Source organism: Rhinolophus ferrumequinum, chromosome 3 (genome assembly GCF_004115265.2).
Source record: "Rhinolophus ferrumequinum isolate MPI-CBG mRhiFer1 chromosome 3, mRhiFer1_v1.p, whole genome shotgun sequence".
Taxonomy (NCBI): domain Eukaryota; kingdom Metazoa; phylum Chordata; class Mammalia; order Chiroptera; family Rhinolophidae; genus Rhinolophus; species Rhinolophus ferrumequinum.
Window position 1 is genome coordinate 16,752,481 of NC_046286.1, and position 24,756 is coordinate 16,777,236.

The 24,756-nt window shown below is 40.6% G+C and overlaps 1 protein-coding gene across 2 annotated transcripts in view; it reads right to left on the bottom strand.

Moving 5' to 3' along the window:
* PTCHD4 (patched domain containing 4) overlaps positions 1 to 22,087 on the bottom strand; it is a 183,779-nt gene extending 161,692 nt beyond the window's left edge. Inside the window, exons 1-2 of one of the 2 annotated variants that reach the window (XM_033102796.1) lie at positions 21,921 to 22,087; positions 21,189 to 21,600 (exon numbers count right to left, since the gene is read on the bottom strand). In XM_033102796.1, coding sequence (XP_032958687.1) covers positions 21,189 to 21,600; positions 21,921 to 21,925 — 417 coding nt within the window. In that variant the 5' untranslated portion in view covers positions 21,926 to 22,087. Of the gene's footprint in view, positions 1 to 21,188; positions 21,615 to 21,920 lie in introns of those variants that run through there. The other variant, XM_033102795.1, reaches the window with a different exon arrangement.
* Positions 22,088 to 24,756: the final 2,669 nt, after the last annotated feature.

The following is a 24,756-nucleotide window of genomic DNA, read 5'->3' on the forward strand; positions in this document are numbered from 1 at the left end:
CGTGGAAGATGCTTGTCGCGTAGATTGTGAGGCGAGACTCTGTAGGGGTGGAGCGTGGGGACAGAGTCCCAGAGAGCAGTTTCCAGGCTCTTGGCCTCACGTGGAAAAGTGCTGGCTCAGGTAGTAGATGGCCGTCAGCTGTGGCTAGTTGGCCGTCAGCTGTAACCAGTGAGCCATTGGCCACTGATATAACTGCTGTGGCTACGCTAGCAGCAAATGGGGGCTAGCAGGAAGATGGTGGCTGAGCCTGCAAGGGCGGAGTGAGGGTTGCGGATCGTGTGGCTCCTGTTTCCTGTGTCTCCAACCCAGCCGTCAGTGAGAGTATAGTGGTATGACTCCCCTACCTATGGCTCCGTGGGTGTTCCTTTTTGGCCTCACCAGGTCCCGCGTTCTTATGTGGGGAGTGGGAGCAGAGACCCCGCCTGCCACCCTGCATGACAATCCCTTCAATCAGTAAAGATGTGAAATACCTTTTATTGATGATATTTATACATCCTGTTCTAGATAGATTTATTGGGATATTTTGTTAAAGACATAAAAGTGACTAATTTGTTTAATGGGAATAAAAATGCTGATTTCCCGCCCAAGTGGGCACTAAGTCAGATATGTTTATTAAATCAGATATTACCCCAAACAAAAGTAGAACACTTTATTCTTTGTCCGCATTAAAAATACTTGGCCTCATAACTATGGTTGCTTAAAAATTTATAAAAGATGTTTTACAGTTGTATATATGCCTCATTTTGGCTTGCTAAATAATCCCACAATTATCGTAACAGTTACTACACACTAAGGAGGAAAGCCCTGAGGGTAGGATGATTTTTGGGGTCATGGAAAGTTCCACTATCCAATAATCCTCTAGCCAGTTCTTATGGATGATTAATAACCCTCATGTTTTTCATCTTGATATTTCTTGGTCCATACCCATAAAATTTTCCTGCTTTGTGTTCATTTTTTAAGTCTATAACATTATTGGGATTTTATGCTGACTTCATAACCTTCAGAGTAACTGATCATAGCAAAATACTTCCCTGCTTATGGAGAGAAGCTCTCCACTGACCTCAATTTTAACGAATACATTTTGAAAAAGAAAACATTTATTACCAATGAAAGTAAGCATCTCCAAAAGACTTCTCCCACCAATAAAGAGTATTTGTTTTTATTATAGATCCCTTGAGGGGGCTGAATCTGATGTAGGACCAGCTCTGAATTATTCAGAACTATAGATCATTTTGGACTAACTGTTAAGATTCAAGTTACTATGCTGTGGTGATAATTTTTCATTTCCTTGTCTTCCTCACTAAACTGTAGGTTTTTGGAAAAGAGGGTCTGTAACTTATCTCTGGAACTCTAGTGCCGAGTCCAGTGTCTGAAACACTGTAAGTATGGAATGCATCTCCATTGAGAAATGCTATTCACTTGAGATAAGGCAAATGCAGGGAGCAGAGAAGGCAAGTTTGGAGCAGAGAAGATACTTGTATAGCTTTATAAAGAACACAACGTATATGGCTAAGATTCAGGAGACATATCAATTTCCCAACCTTGAAAGTTTGCTAAAAACAAGAAGGGTTTGAGGTGGATAATGAGGTCTATGTTTAAGAGATTATTCAGCCAGAGAAATAAAGGTCAAGGGAACATAATGACCATTTCCAAAGTCACAGGTTGAAGATGGTTCAAAAACGATAGTAATGACCAGGGTTCTCCTTCACTGAAAGAAGAACAAATAGAATATCTGTTTTAAATAGATCTAAGGAATAATTTTCTTCTAGAGAGATACTAATTAATGAGCACATTACTGAACCAATTTATATATAACAGGGCTTTCTGAAGTATGCAGATCAGAAAATCTTCCAAATCTCCCTCAATGAAGCCTTGTGAAAATATATGCACAGGATATGATGCTTTTGTCAAACTCCTTTAAGGCATATCACAGTTAACAGTTTGTTTTTAAAACAGCAAATAATAGAAGAATCAACTCCCTATTTTACATGGCTCTGCAAAATATGAGTATGGAATCAACTTTGTAAAATGCTTTTATTTTTTGCCAAAGATAAAGTATTTAATATAAAGGTGGTAATAGGGTACCAAACATGTGGTTTTCTTTTTGTAATGCATAATTGCCAGTGACCAGTGGTCAGTGGTGCACATCACATTCTTAATATGGACTAGGAAAACATCCTTTCACCTCACTGTATTAAGTGATTTATAATTGCCATTTAAAAATAATAAGAGAGTGAGTTTAAGATTTGTAATCCCACTGGGATGCTAATGCAAAAGCTTTCTACTGACCCAAGAAGGGCATTTAGGTTGTTATGGCTCCTCTGTAGCTGGATATTATATATATTATTATAAAAATTCATCGCTCTTTAATGAACATACTTTAATTAGCCATTGTATTAATACTGTTTTAATATGGATTGACTTGCTACACTGATCTGGGGAAGTCATGATCCATTGATGAATGAGTTAGAAGTCACAACCTTGCTAAAACTAGTAGTTAACCTTTCCAGAAATCATATGAATAGAAAAAAAGTTTAACATTTTCACAGATGAAAAGATAGAAGACATGGGATTAGGCTGAAGATTAAGTAAATTTTGGCTAAGCTAAGACTAGGAGTATTTTGAAATTCTTTAATGTCATGCTTTTAATATTCAAAATTTGACAATTAAAAAGTCATTCATGATCCAAGATGGCAGAGTAGATAAACATTGTGCTTGCCTCATCCTGTGAACACATCAAACGTACAACTAAATTATAAAACAACCAACGTGGAGAACCATCTCATTTGAAGTCTAGCTGGACAGAAGTTTTCTAACTAGGGATAGACATTAAGAAGCCACATCAAGACTGATAGGAGGGGCGGAGACGCAAAATTGACTGGTCCCACACCTACGTGTGGCAGTTGAAAATCAGAAGAGATATCTTGGCCACAAAGGCTTCCCACAAAAGAGTGAGGAACCCCAGCCTCCCACACCAGGCTCCACAGCCTGGAGTACTGGTGCCAGGAAGAGGAGCCCCCACAACTTCTAGCTGTAAAAAACAGTGGAGATTTCGACCATCCGGGTAGGATGGGGAAGGTTGCAGGAAACCCAGACATCCTATTAAAGGGCCCACACAGGCACTCACCCAGGGCTCCAGGGAGGAGTGGTGACTCTGGGGGCGTTGGAGACATATGGCGAGAGATTGAATTGTATAACTTCCGGGCAAAGACTGGAGGGGCAGTCTCCATTTTCCTTGTGTGTGGCTCCCATGCAGCTAGCAGGGGGAGCCATCTTTCCTGTGTTGAGCTCAGCCCCACCAGCCAAATCTGAATCTGATTGGCCTGCTAAGATCTGCTGCTCCACCTTGCTGACTCACTGAGACCCTATCTCACCCAACGTGTATAAAGCCCTGGAGGCTTTATCAGCAGCTGAACCTTATGGGGAGCCGGCAGATGGCAGCAGGCCTCAGAGCATCCTGGCTTTTTGTGGAGCTACCCCAAGCCCAGTACTGGTGGTAGCCATCCTCAGTTCACAGCATGGCCTCTCCCTCACATCTCCAGGTACAGCACAGGCAGCGACCAATCATGGATTGCTTTATAGCTCCTACCAGGTAGCCCCTGGCCAGTCACAAGCAGTGGCTGACCTGGGTCTGCACTGGAGCCCCTCCCAAGAGGCCCCAGAACAATCATACTTGGAAGTTGGCTTCAGATCACAGCAGAGAACCACCCAATTAGCCCCACAAGTGGCACACACAAAGGGCAGTCTCAACAGGCACCAGAGACCCCTGGGTGAATTCCGCTCCATGGGGCAACCCTCCCATCACAGCATGCCTGGGGAAGTCATGATCCATTTATGACTGTGGACATGGCCAAACTCCACAAATCAACTAGCCTGAGGGTCAAAACCACCCACTGACATGCCAACAGCAATCGAGGCTCAACTATAACAGGAGGGCACACACATCTCACACAAAGCACACTCCTGGAGCAACTAACTCAGGTGACCAGGGAGACTGTGCCACAGGGCCCACAAGACCCCTACTACATAAGGCCACCTGGTAACACTGAGAGACATAGCAGCCCTACCTAATACATAGAAACAGAGAGGCAGCCAAAATGAGGAAACAAAGAAATACATCCCAAATGGAAGAACAGGAGACAACTCCAGAAAAAAAACTAAACAAAATGGAAGCAAGCAACCTACCAGAAACAGAGTTCAAAACAACAGTTATAAGGATGCTCAAAGAACTTAGTGAGAACTTCAACAGACAGATAGCAAGCATAAAAAAAGGACATAGAAACCATGAAGAAGAATGAATCAGAAATGATGAATACAATAACTGAAGCGGAGAACGCACTAGAAGGAATTACCAGCAGACCAGATAAAGCAGAGGATCAATGAGTGACTTGGAAGAGAAGGTAGCAGAAAACAACCAACCATAACAGCAGAAAGAAAAAGAGAAAAAATGAGGATAGTTTAAGAGACCTCTGGGATAGCATCAAGCAAAACAGCATTTGCATCATAGGGGCACAAAAAGGAGAAGAGAGAAAGCAAGAGATTGAGAGCCTATTTGAATAAATAATGCCTGAAAACTTTCCTAAATGGTGAAGAAAATAGATATACAAGCCCAGGAAGTGCAGAGAGTCCCAAAAAAGATGAACCCAAACAGTCCCATGCCAAGACACATTATAATTAAAATGGCAAAGATTAAAGACAAAGAGAAAATCCTAAGAGCAACAGAAAAAAAGCAGTTAGTTAACTATAAGGGAATTCCCTTAAGGTTGTCAGTTGATTTTTCAACAGAAACTTTACAGACCAGAAGGGATTGGCACACAATATTCAATGATGAAAAGCAACGACGTAAAACCAAGACTACTGTACCCAGCAAGGCTAACATTTAAAATCGAAGGACAGATAAAGAGCTTCCCAGACAAGAAAAGGCTAAGTTCATTACCACCAAACCAGTATTACAAGGAATGTTAGAGGGACTTCTTTAAGATGGAAAAACAACAACAACAACAAAAAGATAAAAAATATGAATAATTAAATGGCAATAACTCCATATCTATCAACAATTGCTTTCAATGTAAGTGGATTAAAGGCTCCAATCAAAAACATAGGGTGGCTAAATGGATAAGAAAACAAAACCTTTACATATGCTACCCACAAGGGACTGACTTCAGATTGAAAGACACACACAGACTGAAAGTAAAGGGATGGAAAAAGTTATTTTACGAAAATGGGGGTGGAGGGGAAGCTAGGGTAGAGCCGACAAAGTAGACTTTAAAGCAAAGGCTACAACAAGAGACAAAGAAGGACTCAGTATTTCCACTTCTGGGTATTTATCTGAAGAAACCCAAAACACTAGTTCGAGGAGACATGTGCATCCATATTTTCATTGCAGCATTGTTTACAATGGCCAAGATGTGGAGCCGGCCTGGGTGTCCATTGATAGAAAAATGGATAAAGAGGAGGTGATACATACATACAATGGAATACTGCTCAGCCATGGAAAGGAATGGGTTCTTGCCATCTGTGGGAGCCTGGATGCACAGGGAGGCGACTGTGCTGAGTGGAGTGTGTCAGACAGAGAAAGACAGATGCAATGTGATTTCACTTATATGTGGACTCTAAAGAACAAAATAAACAAAACAGAAACAGACTCATTGATCCAGAGAACATTTTGATGGTTGCCAGATGGGAGGGAGGTCGGAGTGGCAGGGGAAAAGGGGAAGGGATGAAGAAGTACAAATTGGTTGTTACACAGTAGTCCTGGGGATGTAGGGTACAGCATAAGGAACATAGTCAATAATATTGTAATAACTACATATGGTGTCAGATGGGTACTAGATTTATTGGGGTGATTAGGTGGGAAGGGGTTGGGGGACAGGGTGAAAAGGTGAAGGGATTAAGACGTATACTTTGGTAGCTACAAAATAATCATACAAATGTAAAGTATAGGGAATATAGTCAATAATATGGTAATACCTACCCAGTGCCAGCTGGGTACTAGGCTAGTCAGGGGGATCACTTCGTAAATTATATAAATGTCTAACCACTATCCTGTACACCTGAAATTAATATAAAATAATATTGAATGTCAACTGTAACTGAAAAATTAAAAAGGGAAGGGAAAGGTGAAGGGCAATAAGAGGTCCAAATTTCTACATGTAAAACAAATAAGTCACGGGGATGTAATGTACAGCATGGGGAATATAGTCAATAATATTGTGATAGCGTGGTACAGTGTCAGATGGTTGTTGGACTTACCATGGTGATCACTGCTTTAGGTATATAAATGTTGAATCACCGTGGTGTACACCTGAAACTAATATCATATTATATGCTAACTATATGTTTAAATAAAAATCTTTTTTAAAAGCCATTCATTCAACACATATTTCTTTATCTTCTACGTGCTTATCAAAAGGATGGGCTAACAATGGATAGCATTAATGAACTGGTTATAAATTAGCAAACACTGATCACCTCGGGATATGAAGGAATTCAGTTTATCTTGATGGAAATCAAGGAGCTAATAACAATAAAAACTGAGTCTACTACTTTAAGTCCTAATATTATACTTCTTTGAGTTATCAAAATTTATTACCTCTGGCTCCATCACCATAATAAGAAATATTTACTATGACCCTACAGGTTTTCTTTATTAATCTCCTTGCAGAAATATATTAAGAATGCCTTTTAAAGTGTCAAGGGATGTATTTTCACAATGACTAGCCATCTAGGACATCTTGGGAGCATAGCAAATTGATTAAGACATCATATTTCTGGCCAGTCAATACCAGATTAGGGAACTGCAGGACAGGACGAAGTTGTTCACTAGCTACAGAGTTCCTGTTGGGGCAACCGTGCTGTGATTGTTGGTCTCTAGACAGATGCTCTCTCCGTTGAGACCCCAGCCTGGGCCTGAAGCTGGGGTTCAAGGGAAGCAGCTTTATTTCTTGATCCTCTCACCCTATACATCTTCAAAGGAGCTGGGTAGGATGGGTCGTCTTTTTCTGGTCTAAGGTCCTTTAGTGTTTCTCAATTAGGTTATCCCCTGGAATTATACAAAAAGCTTTAAAAATACCAATTCTCAGGCCCTTCTCCCAGAGATTATGTTTCAATTGGTCTGGGGAGGGGCCCCAGGCATCTATAACTGGAAAGTTCCTGAAGTGTTTCTTGTGAGAATCACTGAGCAAGTGAAAAGCAGTAAAAGTTACTTTTTTTAGTAGGATAAGCCACAAGGTACTGTTAGAAGCTTAATCTTGGATATGGTCCTCAACTAAGCAATTTATAGCATTTTGGAGCTGGTCTATAAATAAAATCAGGTCCTTCTTATTTTTATCCAAGGTTTTTCTTGGGACTCCGGCTCCTCTGGAACTTGTTGACCTATATTTGTATCTTGCTTTCATAAGTTCACATATTTAGGAAAGTGACATTTTAAGTCACATAAGAAAATGGTCTTTTCCTACGCTTCTGTTGACAAGCAAGAGTATTTTGCTTTCTTCCTTATGCCTGTTTGTTAAGGATTGTGAAAACCAGCTCCAAAAACACCACCCCTGAAATACACCAAAGATAACCATAAATGAACAGTTAAGTAAATTATATCACAGTCACTTGCCAAAATTTTGAGCAATGAATAAAACGATAATTATGAAAATACTTTGAAAAAATGAAAACAAACAGAATAAAAAAAAAGACATACGTTCTATGTGGCAACTGTGTATTTTGCAATGGAAGATGAAGATAAATTGTTTATAGAATTGGTGAGTGGGATTGTAAGTGATTTTTCACTTGACTTCCTAATCTTTCCTTGGTGTTGTTATAATGTTGGATTTATATAAAAAATAGCTACAATTTTTTAAGAAACTACCAAGTGCCAGAAGTTTAAAAAATCTGCAGAGTGGATATTAATGCCACTTTTTTAACACATAAAAGCTGAGGGACAAAGGCATTAAGTAACATGTTTAATGTTATACAACTAGTAAATAAAGAAATTGGATTCAAACATAGATTTGTCTGTTTCCTTTTATAATAATTGCCCTCTTCACTATTTAAAAATTTCAAAAGAGGGACTCAATCAATACGCAATTCCTTTCTCTTAATCTGTTAAGAAATAGGACCCACCTTAATAAAAACATTTGTTGCTTTAGGCTAAATGGGCCAGATGGACAAAGCTTGTTACTTTAACATCATGAAGTTTTCAGGATACTGAACAGAGGGAAAGGTGAGAGGATCTCTTATCAATTTAGTTACCAATAACCAAAATACTCTTCTATCAGGAAGAAGACAAGTAGAAAACATCACTTTATAAACAACTTTTGAGACATCAACTGAATTATAAATTCAACACGGTTTAGTAAGAGGCATGCTGATAAGATGTGATTAGTTAATAAAAAATGTCTCAAGTTTCACAGTGTAGAAAAGTTCCAATGCCTTAAAAATAATCCCCAAGTTAGAAAGAGTTGAAAAGGAGGAAAGCAAATAAAAGCCAAGTTGCTAATGCCAGTTTTATGTGCTAGTCCCTGAGAGACGTATGTTCTACCTATGAAAAGGGGTCATAAACTAGTTCAGACCCTGAGCGTCTCGCTCCCTCGGGAGCTGTAGCAGGGTGCGTGTCTGTCTCCTGGGACACTTACTGGTGCTCCAATATCCCTGCCCTCATGCTCCATTACTCAGGCTCTGCCTCACCAGCCCAGGAATTTGCCTTACAGAGATTATCTCCAAAATTGCCTTGTGCAGGAAGACCTGGTTGCTGGGAAGCGAGAAATAACAAGCTAGATTTTCCCCACATTACTTTTAAACTAGAAATATGAACAAGATACAATCCCTGCCCTTAAATGCTTTATAATCGTGAAGGAAAATAAGACAGGTTCTAAATAGCACGTATACATTATTAGTGCTGTTGTACAAATATTTAATGGCATGCTTCATCTTTGTTTTTAGTGCAACATTTCATACATGGAAAGCATAACCTAGCCTGTCTAGGGGTTCAGATATTGGCTTGCTACTATTCCCATCCTATAAATTTTCACTAATCTGCACCTATCATCACTTTCTTACCTTCCTCCCTTCTTTCCTTCCTTCCTCCCTCCCTCTCTCCACCCTCCCTTCCTTTTTTTTGGGGGGGTGGGTAAAGGGGAGCAGGACTTTTTCTTTAAACAATTCTCTATGTGTTAAGAAATTAACTTTAATCTCTACTGCTGCATGAATAGAGATGATAAAATCATTCACTTTACATTTTATGACTTCTAGCAGTTTTGTTTATGATAGTCTGAATCCTACTATATTCAAATGGCCAGCTTGGGCATTTTAATAAATAACCCTCTCTCCAATGTAATGATTTGTAAATCTGAATAATTGGTAGACCCTTTTTTAAAAAAAGAAAAACAATATTTTGGACCCACAGTGTCAACCTAAATTATTTTATTTATAATAAATGGCTGTTTTAATATAAATATGGTTCTGACTAAAATGGGCAGTTTCTTCTTTTTCAAATGTTTAAATTGAAATTTAATTGACATATAATATTGTATTAGTCTGATAATGTATATATAATGTATATAATGATTTGATATATGTATATACTGTGAAATGATCACCACCGTAAGTTTAGTTAACATCCCTTTCTTAACAACTTTCAAATACACAATACAGTTGTCATGGGGGGCCCTGGTCCCGCTCCCCACACAAGAACACAGGATATGGTGAGGCCAAAAAGGAACACCAATGGAGACACAGACAGGGGAGTCATACCACTATATTCTCGCTGGCGGCTGGGTTGGAGACACACGAAACAGGAGCCATACGATCCGCAATCCGCCATTCGCTTCTCTGCCAACCAACCATCTCCACTTGCTAGCTGCTATGTGTGCTTGCTAGCTTAGCCCCGGCAGTTATATTAGTGGTTAATGCCTAACTGGTTACAGCTGATGGCCATCCAATCACAGTTGATGGCCATTTACTACCCGAGCCAGTACTTTTCCACGTGAGGTCGAGAGCCTGGAAACTGCTCTCTGGGACTCTGTCTCCACAACAGTATTGTTAACTACAGTCACCATGCTGTCCATTACATCCCCAGGACTGATTTATCTTATAACTTAATTTATTTAGTTAAATTTTTCTTTTGTGTATAAATATTTTTCATCTTCTCATAGATAACATAGTAAACAAAAGACATTTCTGCTAAATGGAAACTTTATCCAGTGTAGTCTTTAGATAAGTTTTTTCATTTATTCATTCAATATTCATTTTACTAGCAAACACTTAGGATTATTAAAACAATAATGTAACTTGGGTTTCCGAAGGCCAGAGTATACAAACCAGGACTTATTAAGAGGACCTTCAGTTTCACTTGCTTGCATCCCCACTTGAATAAGTCAGGAACTCCTGCCCCTGAAAACCTTCACCCATGCATTTTTGGGAGTCCCTAGAATATCTATACCTTTCAGGTTTCCTTTCCAGCCACCTGGCTGATGGCCACTACTGTGAGCTAACTGGTGCTGGTCTCTATAACACTCTGAAGTCTGGGCTGGGGTCTTTGGATGTGATTCTGTGAATTTCCATCATGCTAGGTTGTCAGATGAAATACAAGATGCCCAGTTAAGTCTGAATTTTAGGTAAGCAAATAATGCAATATTTAGGACATACTTACACTAAAAAAGTATTCTTTATCCAAAATTCAAATTTAATGGGGCATCTTGTATTTTTCTTTGCTATTCCTGGCAACCCTATCAGATACCCAAGCCGTGTTATGCTCCCTGCAGCCTCTCCTGAGCTGAAGACATATGTGTGCTGTGTAGAGGTGGGAAAAGTATCTCTCCCTCTTCTGGTGGCCTTTTGTCTCCTAAGCCCAAAGCTATGCTGCTTGTGCCTCATGTAGCTCAGCAGCACTCATGAAAACAGTCTTTAATGTCCTTCTGTGGCCACCTCTCTTTAGAGTTTAGGCACAGCCTTAGACTGTCAGACTGAGACTGGGATGGGCTTTTTTCCTGTTCCCTTGCAACTTTCCCCAAGGGTTTGCCTGCAGACCTCTTCCTCATTGGCTACCTCCTCATAGGTAAATCAATTTATGTAATGAAGGCTACCAGCTAATCGGTTTATTATGCACATACAGTTATATTTTAGCAAAGGTTTGTGACAAATCTATAATACAAATTATATTTTGATTAAAGGAACTACCTTCAAAGAATCTCCAAAGTGCATGGAAGTGTTTTTGACCTTTGGAAGCACTTAGAGAAGGTTTATGGAAAAAGCAACATTGGGGCCTCAGGTTTCAAGAGATAGATGTGAGTTTGACGGTGTGAAAGAAATTCCAAGCAAAATGAAAAGTATACATGCAGGTAAGATGACAGGAAATTTCAGGGTGGCTTTTTTTTGGTTTGGTTGCAGCATATCATATGAAACGACAAGTAAAATTGGGGATCTGCCCAAGGAAAGGTTTTAATGGCTGTAGTCAAGAGTCTGTAATTTCTTCTCCAGACAATGGGAAGCCCTTGCAAGATTTGGTTAGAGGAAACTATGACCAAGAGATGGAGATGATCTTGTTCCATAGAGTAGGTCCCAAGTGTGAGAAATTATGTGAGAGAGATTAGATTATCACATAAATAAAATTAGGTACATGGTAATGAAGGCCCAAAGGAGAGACAATGGGGAAGAAAAGGAAAATAAATTTGAAAAGGAGAACTTGGTCCTCCATCTTGGTAGTCCATTGTAATCAAAAGAAGAGCTTTTAAAAATCTCAACGCCCATGCCATTTCAAGGTTAATTAAATCAGAATGTCTAGAGAGGAGACCCACGACATCAGTATTCTTAAAACTGCCCTCTTCCCTCAGCCAAGACTGGGCACCACTGCTATAGATCAGTGGTTCTTACACTTCAGCGGGAATGAGAATCACGTAGAGAGCTTGTTGGGCCTCATCCCCAGAGTTTCAGTTGATCTGGAATGAGGTCTGAGAATTTCCATTTCTAACAGGTTTCCAGGTAAGGTGGATGCTGTTGGTGCAAGGACCACACTTTGAGACCATCTGGGGTAGAAGGATCAAGATCTGATAGTTAATTAGCTACTACTCTATACATCTTGGCTGGGGGCAGGGGATTCGTGGGTAGAAGTTAATCATAGGTGACTGAGATTCTTAAGCCTGAGTAAATGACAGCATCCAAAGGGTTATAGACATGGAAGGAAATAGATGTTTGGCTTGAGTGGGACTACTGAGAGAACAGACAAGGAAAAAGACTGTTTCCTGGGAACAATCTTAAGTATGGGAATAGAAAGGGGAGTGAGCCAGTAAGAAGTAGAGAACCATCAGAGGTGCAGGAGGAAAACTGAATGTCACAGAAGCCAAGAGGGAAGAAAGTGGTCAAGTGTAGCTCTATTGAGAATATCACAAAAATGCAACTGCCAAGATATTTCCTGACCCAGTGAACACTGAAACCAAGGTCCCACACTTTCCTTATCTGCCCTCTACTGTCCTTAGCAAAGAGAGGTCACATTCAGAATGATGACTCTAGAAGCAGCTCAAGCTTTTCAGTGCAAAAAGCAGAGGGATCCATGTCCCTTATATTGCACTTACTAAGGAAATAGTGACAACTGCCATATAATAGATTTTCAGCGTTGAGGGTTGAAACAAAAAGGGTTTTTCATCTAATCGTGAGTTCACATGAGAGTCAACTAACCGATTTTATGTAAGGGCAGAATATCAGTGCTTAAGGATGTAAACCACTAGCATTTAAGAATTGACAACGAACCAGGTGCTGTTCTAAGTATATGTGACCTTCCTACTCAGAGGGTGGTTCCTGGACCAGTGCCATCAGAGTCACTTGCTAGAAATGCAGACTCTTATCCAACCCCAGACATATTAACACAGAATCTGTATTTTTCACAAGCTCCTCAGGTGACAATTCGAGTTTGAGTAGCACCGCTTTAGGTAGCATGAGCTCATTTAATTTACTCAATGCTAAGAGGTAGGGACCAGGATGGAGGAACTAAATTACAAAGAGAGTCAAGTATTTGTACAAAGTCATAGAGCTAATGAAGCAGAACAAAGAGATTAACCCAGAAAATCTAGATCTGTGTAGACCCTGATCTAATTTGTGTTACACCAATTCTCAAGAAATTGTTGCCACGGTCCTCGGCACCCTTCTCCATTGTCACTCTTGAACTTCCATGCACAGTGGCTTTGGTTCAATGCATCTGAGGTATCATGTCCTCCCTGTTACACTCTTACTTCTACCATCTAACCCATTCTTGAGGGATAACCTCTTGTCATCCTTCAGATCTCAGCTCACAGTCACTTCCTTAGGAAAGTCGTTTCTAACACTCAAGGCTTGATATCCTACTCGCACAGTACCATGTGTTTTTCCTCCATGATAATCTATAATTATGAATTTATCTATGTGAATTTTCACTAGACTCGAGCTCTGGGAGGGTAAGCACCACATCTGTTTTGTTCCTGACTGAATCTGCAGTGCTAGACACAGTGCCTGGCACAGAGCAAACACAGCAGTCACCCGAATGAATGTGTATTTGAATGGCTTTGGAATCTAATGTGCCTCTTGCCCACATTAGTATGACCTGCAGTGACAATCAGAACTGAATATTCTCTCGCTCCATGTAATTAAGAAGCCTGGTGAGGTGAGAGAACAGACTGAACATTCAAAGGGACGTGCAATCTTTCAGGCTGAACCCTCAACAGCCAGCCAAGCCTCCATCTGCCACGCATACCTGGCGCTGCTTTCAGAAAGTTCTGAAGCTGAGAACCCTGTAAATGTGCTTCTGCTTTCCCAAACCTGGAGCCTATACTGCGCCTTCAGCCTTTGAGATGGCAACCTTCGAGTGGGCCAGGTGAGGCCTCTCCATGTTGGGAGCGTAGATCTGAAGGGAAAACACTGGCTGTTCTAACACAAATCCTGTAACTAAACAGACTCCATTCATTTTGAGTGCTGCTCATCAGGTACCTTTGAGAGGCCCTGAAAATTCCCTCGAATGACAGAGAATGAGCCTTGATTTCAATGAATGGCTCTGCCATAATAATCCTGTCTGAGGAAGGCATGGATTGCAAGGCCATTTTCAAAACACACGCTATTGTAATTGAGAGTTTCGTTTTCCCCAAATACTCCTGCTCCTTCCTATGTATAGTTCCTATAGCTTCTGTTCTCACATAATAGTAACATAATCAGTCTAACTGGAGTTTAATTGTTGCTAGTATTGTGAAAGAACTGCCAAGGGGCTGGAGAAAAACACCGCTGATTTTTTTTTTTTTTTAAAGAGATGTTTAGGTTTAATTTCAACATTTTTGGAAAATACCAAATGACAACAATCAGCTTTAAGTTTAACTAGGTGACAGGCCCAACTACAGAGGACAGAGATGAAGGTTTCTCAGTCTGGAATAGCTGCTTGGTGTTTCTTCAGGCATTTCTTCAATGTCTCTATCACATGACTAATTGATACGGGTATGGGCTCAATCACTCAATTTTCTTACAGTGTTTTTGGTCTGAATCGACATGTTACTTCAACCTCAAGCCATGAATGAGGACTACTAAGGTCCACTTTGCCTCTTAGACTTGAGCTTCTCAAACTCTCAGGTGCACATAAATCACCTGGGGCGTTAAAATGCAGATTCCAGTCAGTAGGTCTGTGCTGTGACCCGGGCATTTTCATTTCTAACTGCTGCTGCTACTTATTGGTCCATACACAACGCTTTGAGAAGCGAGGTCTTAGAAAACACAAAGAAATTAGTTTTGGGGCTTACAATGCAACCCGGCACACTTTGAAGTCAGCAGCATTGCCTAAATGCTTCGGTGGGCCAGGGCTGTGATGAATTTAACTCTGTCCACCTCACACTGGCAGAGACCATCATAGAAATGAATCACTCCCATGATTCCATCCTGGGGGGGCAGTGCCCAGGCAATTTGTTTAACTAAGTTAGGGAGGAAACAGAACTGCTGTCCAATCTAGGACTGTCTTATGCAAATCTAGAATCTTAGAATCTCCAGATATAGTCTTTAACAGTGTTTATATTGAGTGTACGTAGAAATGTCTGGATATATCTGGAATAGGTTTGGACATATGCTGATCAACTGTAAAACTGAATTAAAAGCAATCATGGTGTAATAAGTAAAGGGTTAAAGTGAAAAACTATTCTCCAAACACAATATATTTTGAAAGGCACAATATCAGAGTTTGTTGCAGTTATAATAATGTTTAAAGTAGAAAAACTTAAGAAAAAAACCTGTTAGAGTTAATTATTGCTTAAAATGGCGGGGGAGGCAAAGAATATTTTGGTGGGGGACGGGAGAGAGGGGCCTTAGTCCCACCTACATTTCCATCCTGCTGTGTGTGTCACTTTGCCGTCTCTTCACCCCACTCCCAAGTCGACCACTCAGGAAAACACTGTCAGTGCACTTGACGGTAAGGAAATGCGGAGAAGCAGAATGGAGAAAACCGTTTCTATTGTTTTTAACCCTCCCTTAATTCTTGAATTTCAAAAATGGAAAGAAGCATAAAAAATACTTATGAAAATAATTTAATTTAGTTTAAAGTAGATCTGTGTTGAAACCAATGAGCAGGATCTAGGTCTCAATACCAAGAAAATCTTTTGCCCTCTTGGGTGCTCCAAAAACTTGAATGAACGAACTTATCCTGTTACCGTGGCTTGGAAATATATATGTGCAACAATTTAGCTAGAAAATTATGATTAATATTGTTCAACAGCATCGTTCAAACACATCCATCTACTTTACTTCAAAGAAAAAAAATATTTTACAATATATCCTCAAATCTACTGTGGTGATACTTATGTACTACTACCTGGTAAAATGTTACAGAAGAATCCTAGAACTCGAATCCCAGATTGGTGATGGGACTTGTCCAATATCACACAACTCATTGTTAAAGAAGTGGGGTTAGAATTTAGGTCTCCTGAGTATTTCTTAATTTAGTTCTCATTGTATTATTGTATTATCTCATTTTATCTCATTAATTCTTTTTTCCTGATGTCAATTTAAGACAGAAATACTCAAGCTTGTCTGGCACATAAGCTCCTGACTCAGAACCTTGGGCTATATTACACAATTCCCACTTTCAGCTGATCCTGGAGCCTCACCCTAGTTTGTTCTGAGTTAATGTGCAATTATATTAAAGGTGAAATCATGTGCCAGCGAGGGATTTCCTAAATTCTTTGTTTCACCATAGAAGACAGTGGGAGTTTGCCCAAACTGGAAGCTTTCCTCCATTATGGGCAGATAAGTGAAGTGAAGCTTCACTTCACCTTCTTCTAGGCTGGTCTCTCTGACTGAGCATGAGGGCTGGTGTGAAAGAGCAGTAGTGGTCTTTTAACGACTGGTCTTTTAATACTAACATTTGAGATGACTTGGAAGTTATAGCCCTAGTTCTTTTAGTACAGAAGGCTGTAGTTACAGGGAAATGTTTCAGGATATACTGGAACCTAATACAGTATTGTGGTTAAGATGTGAAGTTCAGTACCAGTCAGACCTGGATTTAAATCCCAGCTTCAAAATGTTCTACTGCCTAGGGGACCTCACAGAAGTCACTTAACCTCTGGGTCTTTAGTTTCCTTACCTCTAAAATGGAAATAAAATACTCTGACTCACAGACTTGTAAACATGACATGCTGTGTATAAAACACCGACATCACTTAGGACACAACCTGAAGATTCAATAAGGTAGCCATTTTTTCCTCTATGAAAACGTAGAACCAGGAATGTAAGCTTAAATCTAAATATCAGAGAGGATCCTGACATGGGTGTGTAATGAGGTTTTAGAATGAATCAGGGAAAGAAGTCTGTAGAATAACTTTTCTTGGATATCTCTAAAAATAATGTTGGTCCTCACTTTCCATGTTGGCTTAAGTTGCCCTTCCATTGAGATCGAAACGAAACAATTAATGGCAACATCTGCCAAACCTAGAAGACATGTATTCAAAATGTACCCAAAGAAACTCTGTATCTTTTTTTAAAAAGCAGGAAATGTTTCTCTGCTTTTATTCTTAAATGCACATTGAAGCACATATACTTCACTTAAACATCTGTCCAGAGGTGTGGTATTCATGGAATTTAGTGGGAAGGACAGGCTGCAGGGGATTCAAATCTGCGTCATTCTTTTCTCACCATTTGCCATGGACCACATTTGTCTGCTTCTTCATTTGGTTTTTTACTGTGACTAAAATATAGAACTGGGACATATGGGAATTGTTAGTCTCTTGGAACTAGCCAGATGGAAAAGTGAGGTCATGATGGTCTACCTAAGAGGCAGGGAAATATTACCTGCAACCACCTGAACCACGAGAATTATAATGAAAACATTTCTTGGAGTCCAGAGTAGTCCTTGTTTAAGGATTTTATGTGCTTGTCTCAGTTTAATCAAGAGACTGGTTTCAACAATATGTTGTGTATTTAACTTAAAGATTCAATCTGGCCAAATTGCATTAACTTATACAATATGTATGTCTTAATAGGAGGGAAAAAAAAGACCCACAAATTATTGAGGTCAAACACACTTTACAGAAATCTGGAGAATGTAGAGAATTACCTTTAAAATAAAAGAAGGCCATAGAGGTTTGAAGTGATAATTTTGTGACATTAAAATATAAACATACAAATTAATCAACCAACTAATCAATGACATGAAAACTATCTACATAGAACTGGACAAGGTTGAGTGGGGGAATGTGAATAGTACAGAGGAAGATAAGACCTTTGTGCCTAATCAGAGATATGATAATATAAAGATTATAATGACAGGCACAATTGTGGAGTTCATATTATATAGGTGTGGGGATTTCAGATTTTGGCATCTTTTGTACACAGCTCTTAAAAATATGTATATGTTTAATTTCTTCTGTAGTATTCTACACCGAATGCTCCTTTTTTCATAACAGCTTTATCTGAGCCTCTATTTGGATTGCCATACCAGCAACATTTTGTGTCCCTGCTTGCCTGGATCACCTTGTCAAGATAATCATGTTTATCAGAAGTTTTAAACCTTTCTGTGCTCAGGACTACTTAGGTTCTTCATAATATTTGCCAGATGCCTTTCTGATCATCATAACTAAGGTTTATGCCCACTCTTTTCTGTCAATCAGTGTTTATACATCTTCAGACTATCTCTCAGCACTGACCTACTTGCTTCTTTCTTATCAAGATATTGCTAATTCCTACACATTATCAGACACTGTGATTTAGTTTGCATTTTTCTTCAGCTACTGATTCCCTGGCCATCAATAGCATTTTCCAGCTATTGTACCAAAATATTGTACCAGCTATTGTACCAAATTTCCAGATATGGTACCAAAATGTCCCATATCATCCAGAGCTGGAAAGACTGGTGACCCAAGTATGACAGAGGAAAGCAAAATGAATGACAGGGCCAAAAATGTACGTGTAAAAATTTCCCTCCAAAGCGCATATACCAAAAGTTCTCAAACTTTAGCATGCATCAGCATCATAGAGACACTCTTTGAAAACCACTGCCACAGGGGAATTCAAATCATTTCCAAATGACATGCAATTGAAACAAAAATCTTTCTCCCTTTGTTCTGTGTCACAGAGTTCTTAACCGGAAAGTCCCTGGAGACCCTTTGATAGGAGTCTATGTATCCATGGCACTGCACAAATTATATTTGGTATTACATTAGCATGTGTGAGATTACAGCTGGATGCTCGAGAGGGATTCTTGTTCTCAGAAGGTTCTTAAAGGATTCATTTACCCAAACATAGTTTAAAGACCACACTGATGGCATGCAGAGGGAGTCCAGTCAACATACTTGAGGAGACATTGATATTAGAACGTAGCAGAATAAGGGCTTTATAGTTTATAGTGCCAATATATAATTCTCCTGTTCTTCTTATGGTTAGTGGAATAATTCTACTACTACTACATTGACCTTCATAATCAATTGCTCCATTCTTTTATGATTATCTGCCGAATCCTACCAAGAGGTAGACTGACCAACCAATCAGCCATAAAGTTTAGCTGGAGCCCCTCTTACAGGCCTGGCACGGTATTGGCTCAATGGTAGACCCAAAGATTGCAGAGTCCCTGGCTTGCAGGTAACTCTGGGTGAGGACATTGAAGCTCCATGAGAGTACTTTTGAGCCCGATGAGAGTAAGAACCTTGACTTTCTTGAATCAAACTCTATTTCATGTGCTTATAGGAGCACCTAGTAAATCATAGGAACACAATCAATGATTATTAAATGAGTGAATTAAAGGCCTCAGGGGTTTGTATTGTAAATGTCATGGTATTGTCGGATAAACAAAATGTCCCCAGTGGCTGACTGGACAAAGCGCTTACACCTCAAAAGCACGGCTGAATAAAAGAATAAGGGACCCAACTAATAACGCATACTAATAAACTGCAAACTAGCCTCAATAGAGAAAACAAACCTAAGTTTAAATATGACACAGTTTCAACCCTTTCTTTCCGCCAGATGTTTGGCATAAGAAAGAACTCAGTTAAAAGACTATAGGCCAGGACAATCACTCTCTACCACATCCTTTTCTGTGGCAAGCGATACCATTGATGTCAAAGGATTCAGGAAACCAAAAGCTTGCAGCCCAATCACATACATTCGTCATGCTCCCTTCAATAAGTGTGAAGCAGACAAGCCCTTACCTAGATTTCAAGCTGATGAATCATCTGTCTAGTTTCACTAAACCTGCTCAATTAAACAAGGGGCTGAAATCCTGTCAGCCTCTGGATGCATTTAAATAAGGACATGTTCAAAGGAAGCAGGTGATGAGGCTTCCTAAGGAATCCCTAGTTTCTAAGTACATCAAATCCGCCTTCCGTTCAGGAAAAAGAGCCTTTTGATCTCAAAAAATCCTGAGACAGCTATTTTTTAATTGTGTAGAGATATTGACTATATCAGGTAAATACATAGAAAAATTAGTGATTTCCTACACTCAGGCCATCCATTTATTGAAAGTGAGGCTCCTCCTATTCCATTATCTCCAGGGAAGCACACACACACATCCTCACACACATGAGAAAAAATAAAATTCCTTCTTCTGGGGAAACACCTATCTTGGGAATTCTTGGTTGTGCAGCTTCTGAGCCTGCACAGGGTCGAGCATACAAATGGTGCAGTGACTCTTTTGGAAGTCACATTTGTCCCTGAAACTTCAGTCACCTGGAGACTGCATGCCTCATTGCCTGCAGCAGCTCAATCCTGACAGTGTAGGATGAGTTTAGAAATATCATTTGAGCAACAAAATTTGAATTGAGTGTTTAAACAGCACAATATATTTAATGCTGAAATTATCATTCTTTGCAATTTTTGCTGACTGTGGAATTTTTTTCTTTTCTTTTGCTCTGGGGCTGTTAGAATAATCTTGCTTTGGTTTGGATTTTATTATGGGAAGAAGATAACAGGACTCAGTAAACTAGTACATCAGTTAGCTGCAAATTCCCATTTTCACACAGAGAAAATTTCTGCTTCTTTTGCTATGCAAACACACATACACATAATTCCTGGAATCCTAAATACATTCATACCCACTTCTTTCAGACACACACACTCACAGGGCACTCGGACACAAACTCCCTGCATGTCAAAATCAAGCCAGGCTGAAGATGTAAATAGGTGGAAATGGCACCAGTGGATGTGTAATCAGTAATAAGAAATACATTGAGCCCCATAATGAAAAGAAATCCCCCAAATTGTTCAGGATTCCCCCTCCCCCTTCCATTCACTGATTTATTAACCCTGAACAAAGATGTAATTGCAGGGTCTCAAAAAAAAACTTTTTTCCTTTTTCTTTTCTTTTTTTTTTTTTTTTCATTTTTGGCATTTGTTTTGTTTGGCTTTGAATTTCTTTAATATCTAGTCGTACCATTCATTGCCTGTTTTCTTCACTCAGTTGCCCATCTTTCCCCCCCCCCCCAAAATGAAAGAAGCATTAGCTTCTGAGTCTTAAAGGATGAGACCTCTGCATTTTCTTTGCTTGTTTAGGGCAAGAAATGAAGTGCTGCCTCTTTAATTGGCAGAAGCATGCAGGAGGAGCATACCTTTAATTTAGTGTTGGGATACCTCACTTGCACCCTGGCTGTTGTCTTATTGGAGACGGCAGCCTGCCTGAGATCCTCTAGCACTGAAATAATATCATCCAGCACGCATTTCTTATCCTGATTTCTCAACACACACAGATGGGAAAAAGTATAATTATAGCCCCTGTGTTTCACCTTCATTTCCAGCACGGCTCGGTGGGTCTGCAGGATCCCCTCAGCCTGGAGCAAAATACTGTCCCCGGGGGGTGAGAGGAGGATCACCCTGCCATACCTCCCAGGGGTGTGTAAGTCCGAATAGAGCTGGCTTTTGGACTGGTCCAAGGGGAAAAGGCTGCTGGCCAGGCTGCGCTCGATCTTGGCCAGGCTGTGGCTGGGAGCGACCAGGCGCTCCAGGTCGCCCTCGGGCTGGAAGCGATTGAGCGCGCTGAGGCCGAAGGTGATGGTCAGGACGGCGGGCACGGTGAGGAAAAAGACCGGGTGCCGGCTCACGCACAAGCCCAGCCTGTGGCAGAACGACTGGAGCCCTCTGCGAAGCACCTGCCGCAGCATCCTCCACCAGATCCAGCTTGCAGGCGCTCCCGGCCGTCTTAAAAAGCACATGTGACATGTGTAAGCGCCGGGCTAACCCCCTCTCTCCCATCCCAGCCCCTTGGGGCCAGCCCCCCTCCCCACCGTCGCCGCTTCCCCACCCCCTCGCGCTCACCCCCAACCACTCCGCCTGGTCTTTCCCGGGCCCCACCTCCATGCGCTCCTACTACTCTTTCAAACACTGCAGCAAGTTGCAGTCAGGCGGGCAAATATCGACAGCGCGCGTGGGGGCGGGCGGCAGGCGCTGCGGGGGCACCGGCGAGCTCACCCCCTCCCCAGCCTCTCCGCGCCCTCGCCGCCTCCCGCGCCCCCTCTCACCGCATGAGCTGCGATCCCTCGGTCTAGCCCTTCATCTCGCTGCTGCAGTCCCCCGGCCTCCCTCGCTGGAGGTGGTTCCGTGCGGAGCGTCCCACAGATGTGGATTTCCTCTCCGTCCTGGTGGGGTTCGGTGCCGAACTGGAACCATGTGCCTCGGTGTTGTAAGAAGCAGACATGTGCCCCATAAGGAGCGGGGGGGGGGGGGGGGCGGGGGAGGGGAGGAGAGAAGGGCGGGAGCGGAGGTGGGGGGGCAGCTAAGCTTTTCTTTTTTTAAGACACCGACAGCTATTTTTAGAGTTTTGTGTTCCCTCTTGGCTCCCCGCTGAAGTGAATGGAAGAGGAAATCGGTGAAGGTATTGCTGGCCCATTGGAGCGGTGGTAATTGGATCCCAAGAAAGCTGGGGGAGAGGGTGGAACATGGAGGGAGGGAGCTCCTGGAGGCAGGCAGCTTTTTTGCCCCTCCAGTTTCACTGTGCCCTCGAATCCAGCTTTTAGGCTGAAGAAAACGAACAGAGAGGATGATGCTGCATTTTTAACATACCACAAAGCGTGCAAGGGATTTCCTTGCAACACCTTCCACGCTGTCATTCCATAGACAAGTCAGCTGCAGCCGAGGGCTGTCAGAGACCCCATCTACTGGCGGTGCGTTGGGGCTCTAGGGATCCCTTTTTTGCTGTGGTGATTGGAGAGGAAGCATTTGCCAATAGCAGTGGCCTGTGGCTTGGGGTGTGTGTTTGTGTGTGTGTGTTAATTTTTACCTATTAGGGCTTTCACAAGTTCATGTTCTGGAAAGAATGTGAAGAAATCTTGAGGACAAATTCTAAAGTTTGATTGTGAACGGGAGACCTGCTTTCCAAAGTTTCTTTTTGCATTGGCTTCATTGAGAGGATTGAGTTTCAAGAGATGATTCGTTCACACTTTCTTAATGACACTGAAAGCACTTGTTCTCCATCAGATGCTTAGAGATGTACCCACTTATGCGCGCATACAAACAAGCCAAAGGACTCATCCTCTTAATAAATATTAATAGATGCATTTTATTTTTGCTAGTTGGAATCTGTTCTTTAGTTAAGAGACCAATGAGACACTGTAGCAGAGAGCTCAGAAATGGGCAATGCTTGTGGGTGATAGTCTAAACGGTGGTGTTGCATATAAAATTAAAGAGAAATTCCGGCCTTTTAAAATTGAAAGTGAACTTGGTGACCATTCAGTTTGAATTCCAACCGAGGGCAGGAATTGCATTTAAAATATTCGTGATGATTCTCTATACAGCCTATGGTGCAAAATTCTCCACATCTAAGAACCCACTCATTTTTCTAGGAAGCCCATTCTATTGTCAGACATCCTTCCCTTGTGTTTCGCTGAACTCATTCTCCTTGCAACATTTATAGACTAGTCCTTTCCTCTCCTTCAGAGGGAAGAATCCCCTTTGCATACAACTTTCAAATCTTCATGTCATTTCATATAATGTATTCCAATAGTGCCACAGGATGGGAAATTGTTTTTGGCTATACAGCAAAGAAGAAATGTATCTATCATCCATTTTCTACACCCTCTTTATTATGTTAAATGTATTTACATTTAACATAATGTAAATTCTATCCTTTACATGCAATTTGTTTAAAAAAATAGTCTTTTTGCACAATATATAATAATAGATTTTAGGAACAGACAATAGAATAAATTATGTAGTTTATCTAATAGGTAAAGACATTAGGAACTGTAGAGATAGAGCGAGTTTAAAACCATACTCAGAGTTATTTGCAAAACTGAGACCAGTGTCCAGGTCTTTTGTTTCTCATCCCACTGCATTTTCCCTGGCAGCATAAGGGCAGAGCCACCCCACTCTTTCTCACAACAAACAAATAGGTCAGGATTGTTTGCTCTCTTCTTACTACCTCCATTTCCCACACCCCTTTCCCCAATAAATTCAATGGAATTAGAGAAGAATAGAGATACCAATATGTAATTGAATAAATAACATGACACATCCCTAAGATAAACAACTCTGATGTAAATATAAATCATTTTGTGAAATTATAATGACATCAAAATACATTCGCTAACTGTTAAGTGAAACTATATGTACAGTATGAAACCACTTTGAAAAGTAAGAATAGACACAGGACAAAAAAGACGAAATCTACAATTATTCCTTATTTTGTTGCACTATATTCCAGGCTCATGTTGCAGCCAGTCCTGGAACCAGCCGTGTCTCCAAGGAGCCCTGATTTGTCTTATGAACATGGTATTAGAAACAAATACCATTTGCTCTCTGTGCGGCTTGCTGTTGTGGTAGTTATTGCTTCTACATCATCTCAGCTGACAGCAAGGAAATACCTAGATTATACTAATCCGTGTACCTGTGTATGTATAAATAGTTCTTTATATAACTTTGTATCTATCTTGAGCTAAATAGGAGTTTATACTGATGGCTCCACCTCTAAGTATTGCGACATGGATCATTATAGCCTCTCTCCCGCTTGCTTCCCTTTAACCTCCCACTCCAACAGTGAAAAATCCTCTCTGTAGTTGATTTCTAAATCGCTATTCTATAATAAAAACATATGAATTTTTTTAGAAAAAATTTTTAAGGGAGAGAAGAACAGCATGGTTCCTTAATTTTGATGCTGTAAATGGCTAAAGCCCAATACTATTACGGATTTATTAGAAAGATAAATGATATGCTTAACAGTAGAAAAAATGTTACTGATATTCCACATCAAACTACAGGGAGTTAATTTGCGCTAAACCATCATTGGATATCAATCACATGATAATTCTAGTAAGTCGGATTTTAAATAAAGCTTAATATAAACCTGAAAGCAGTACATTT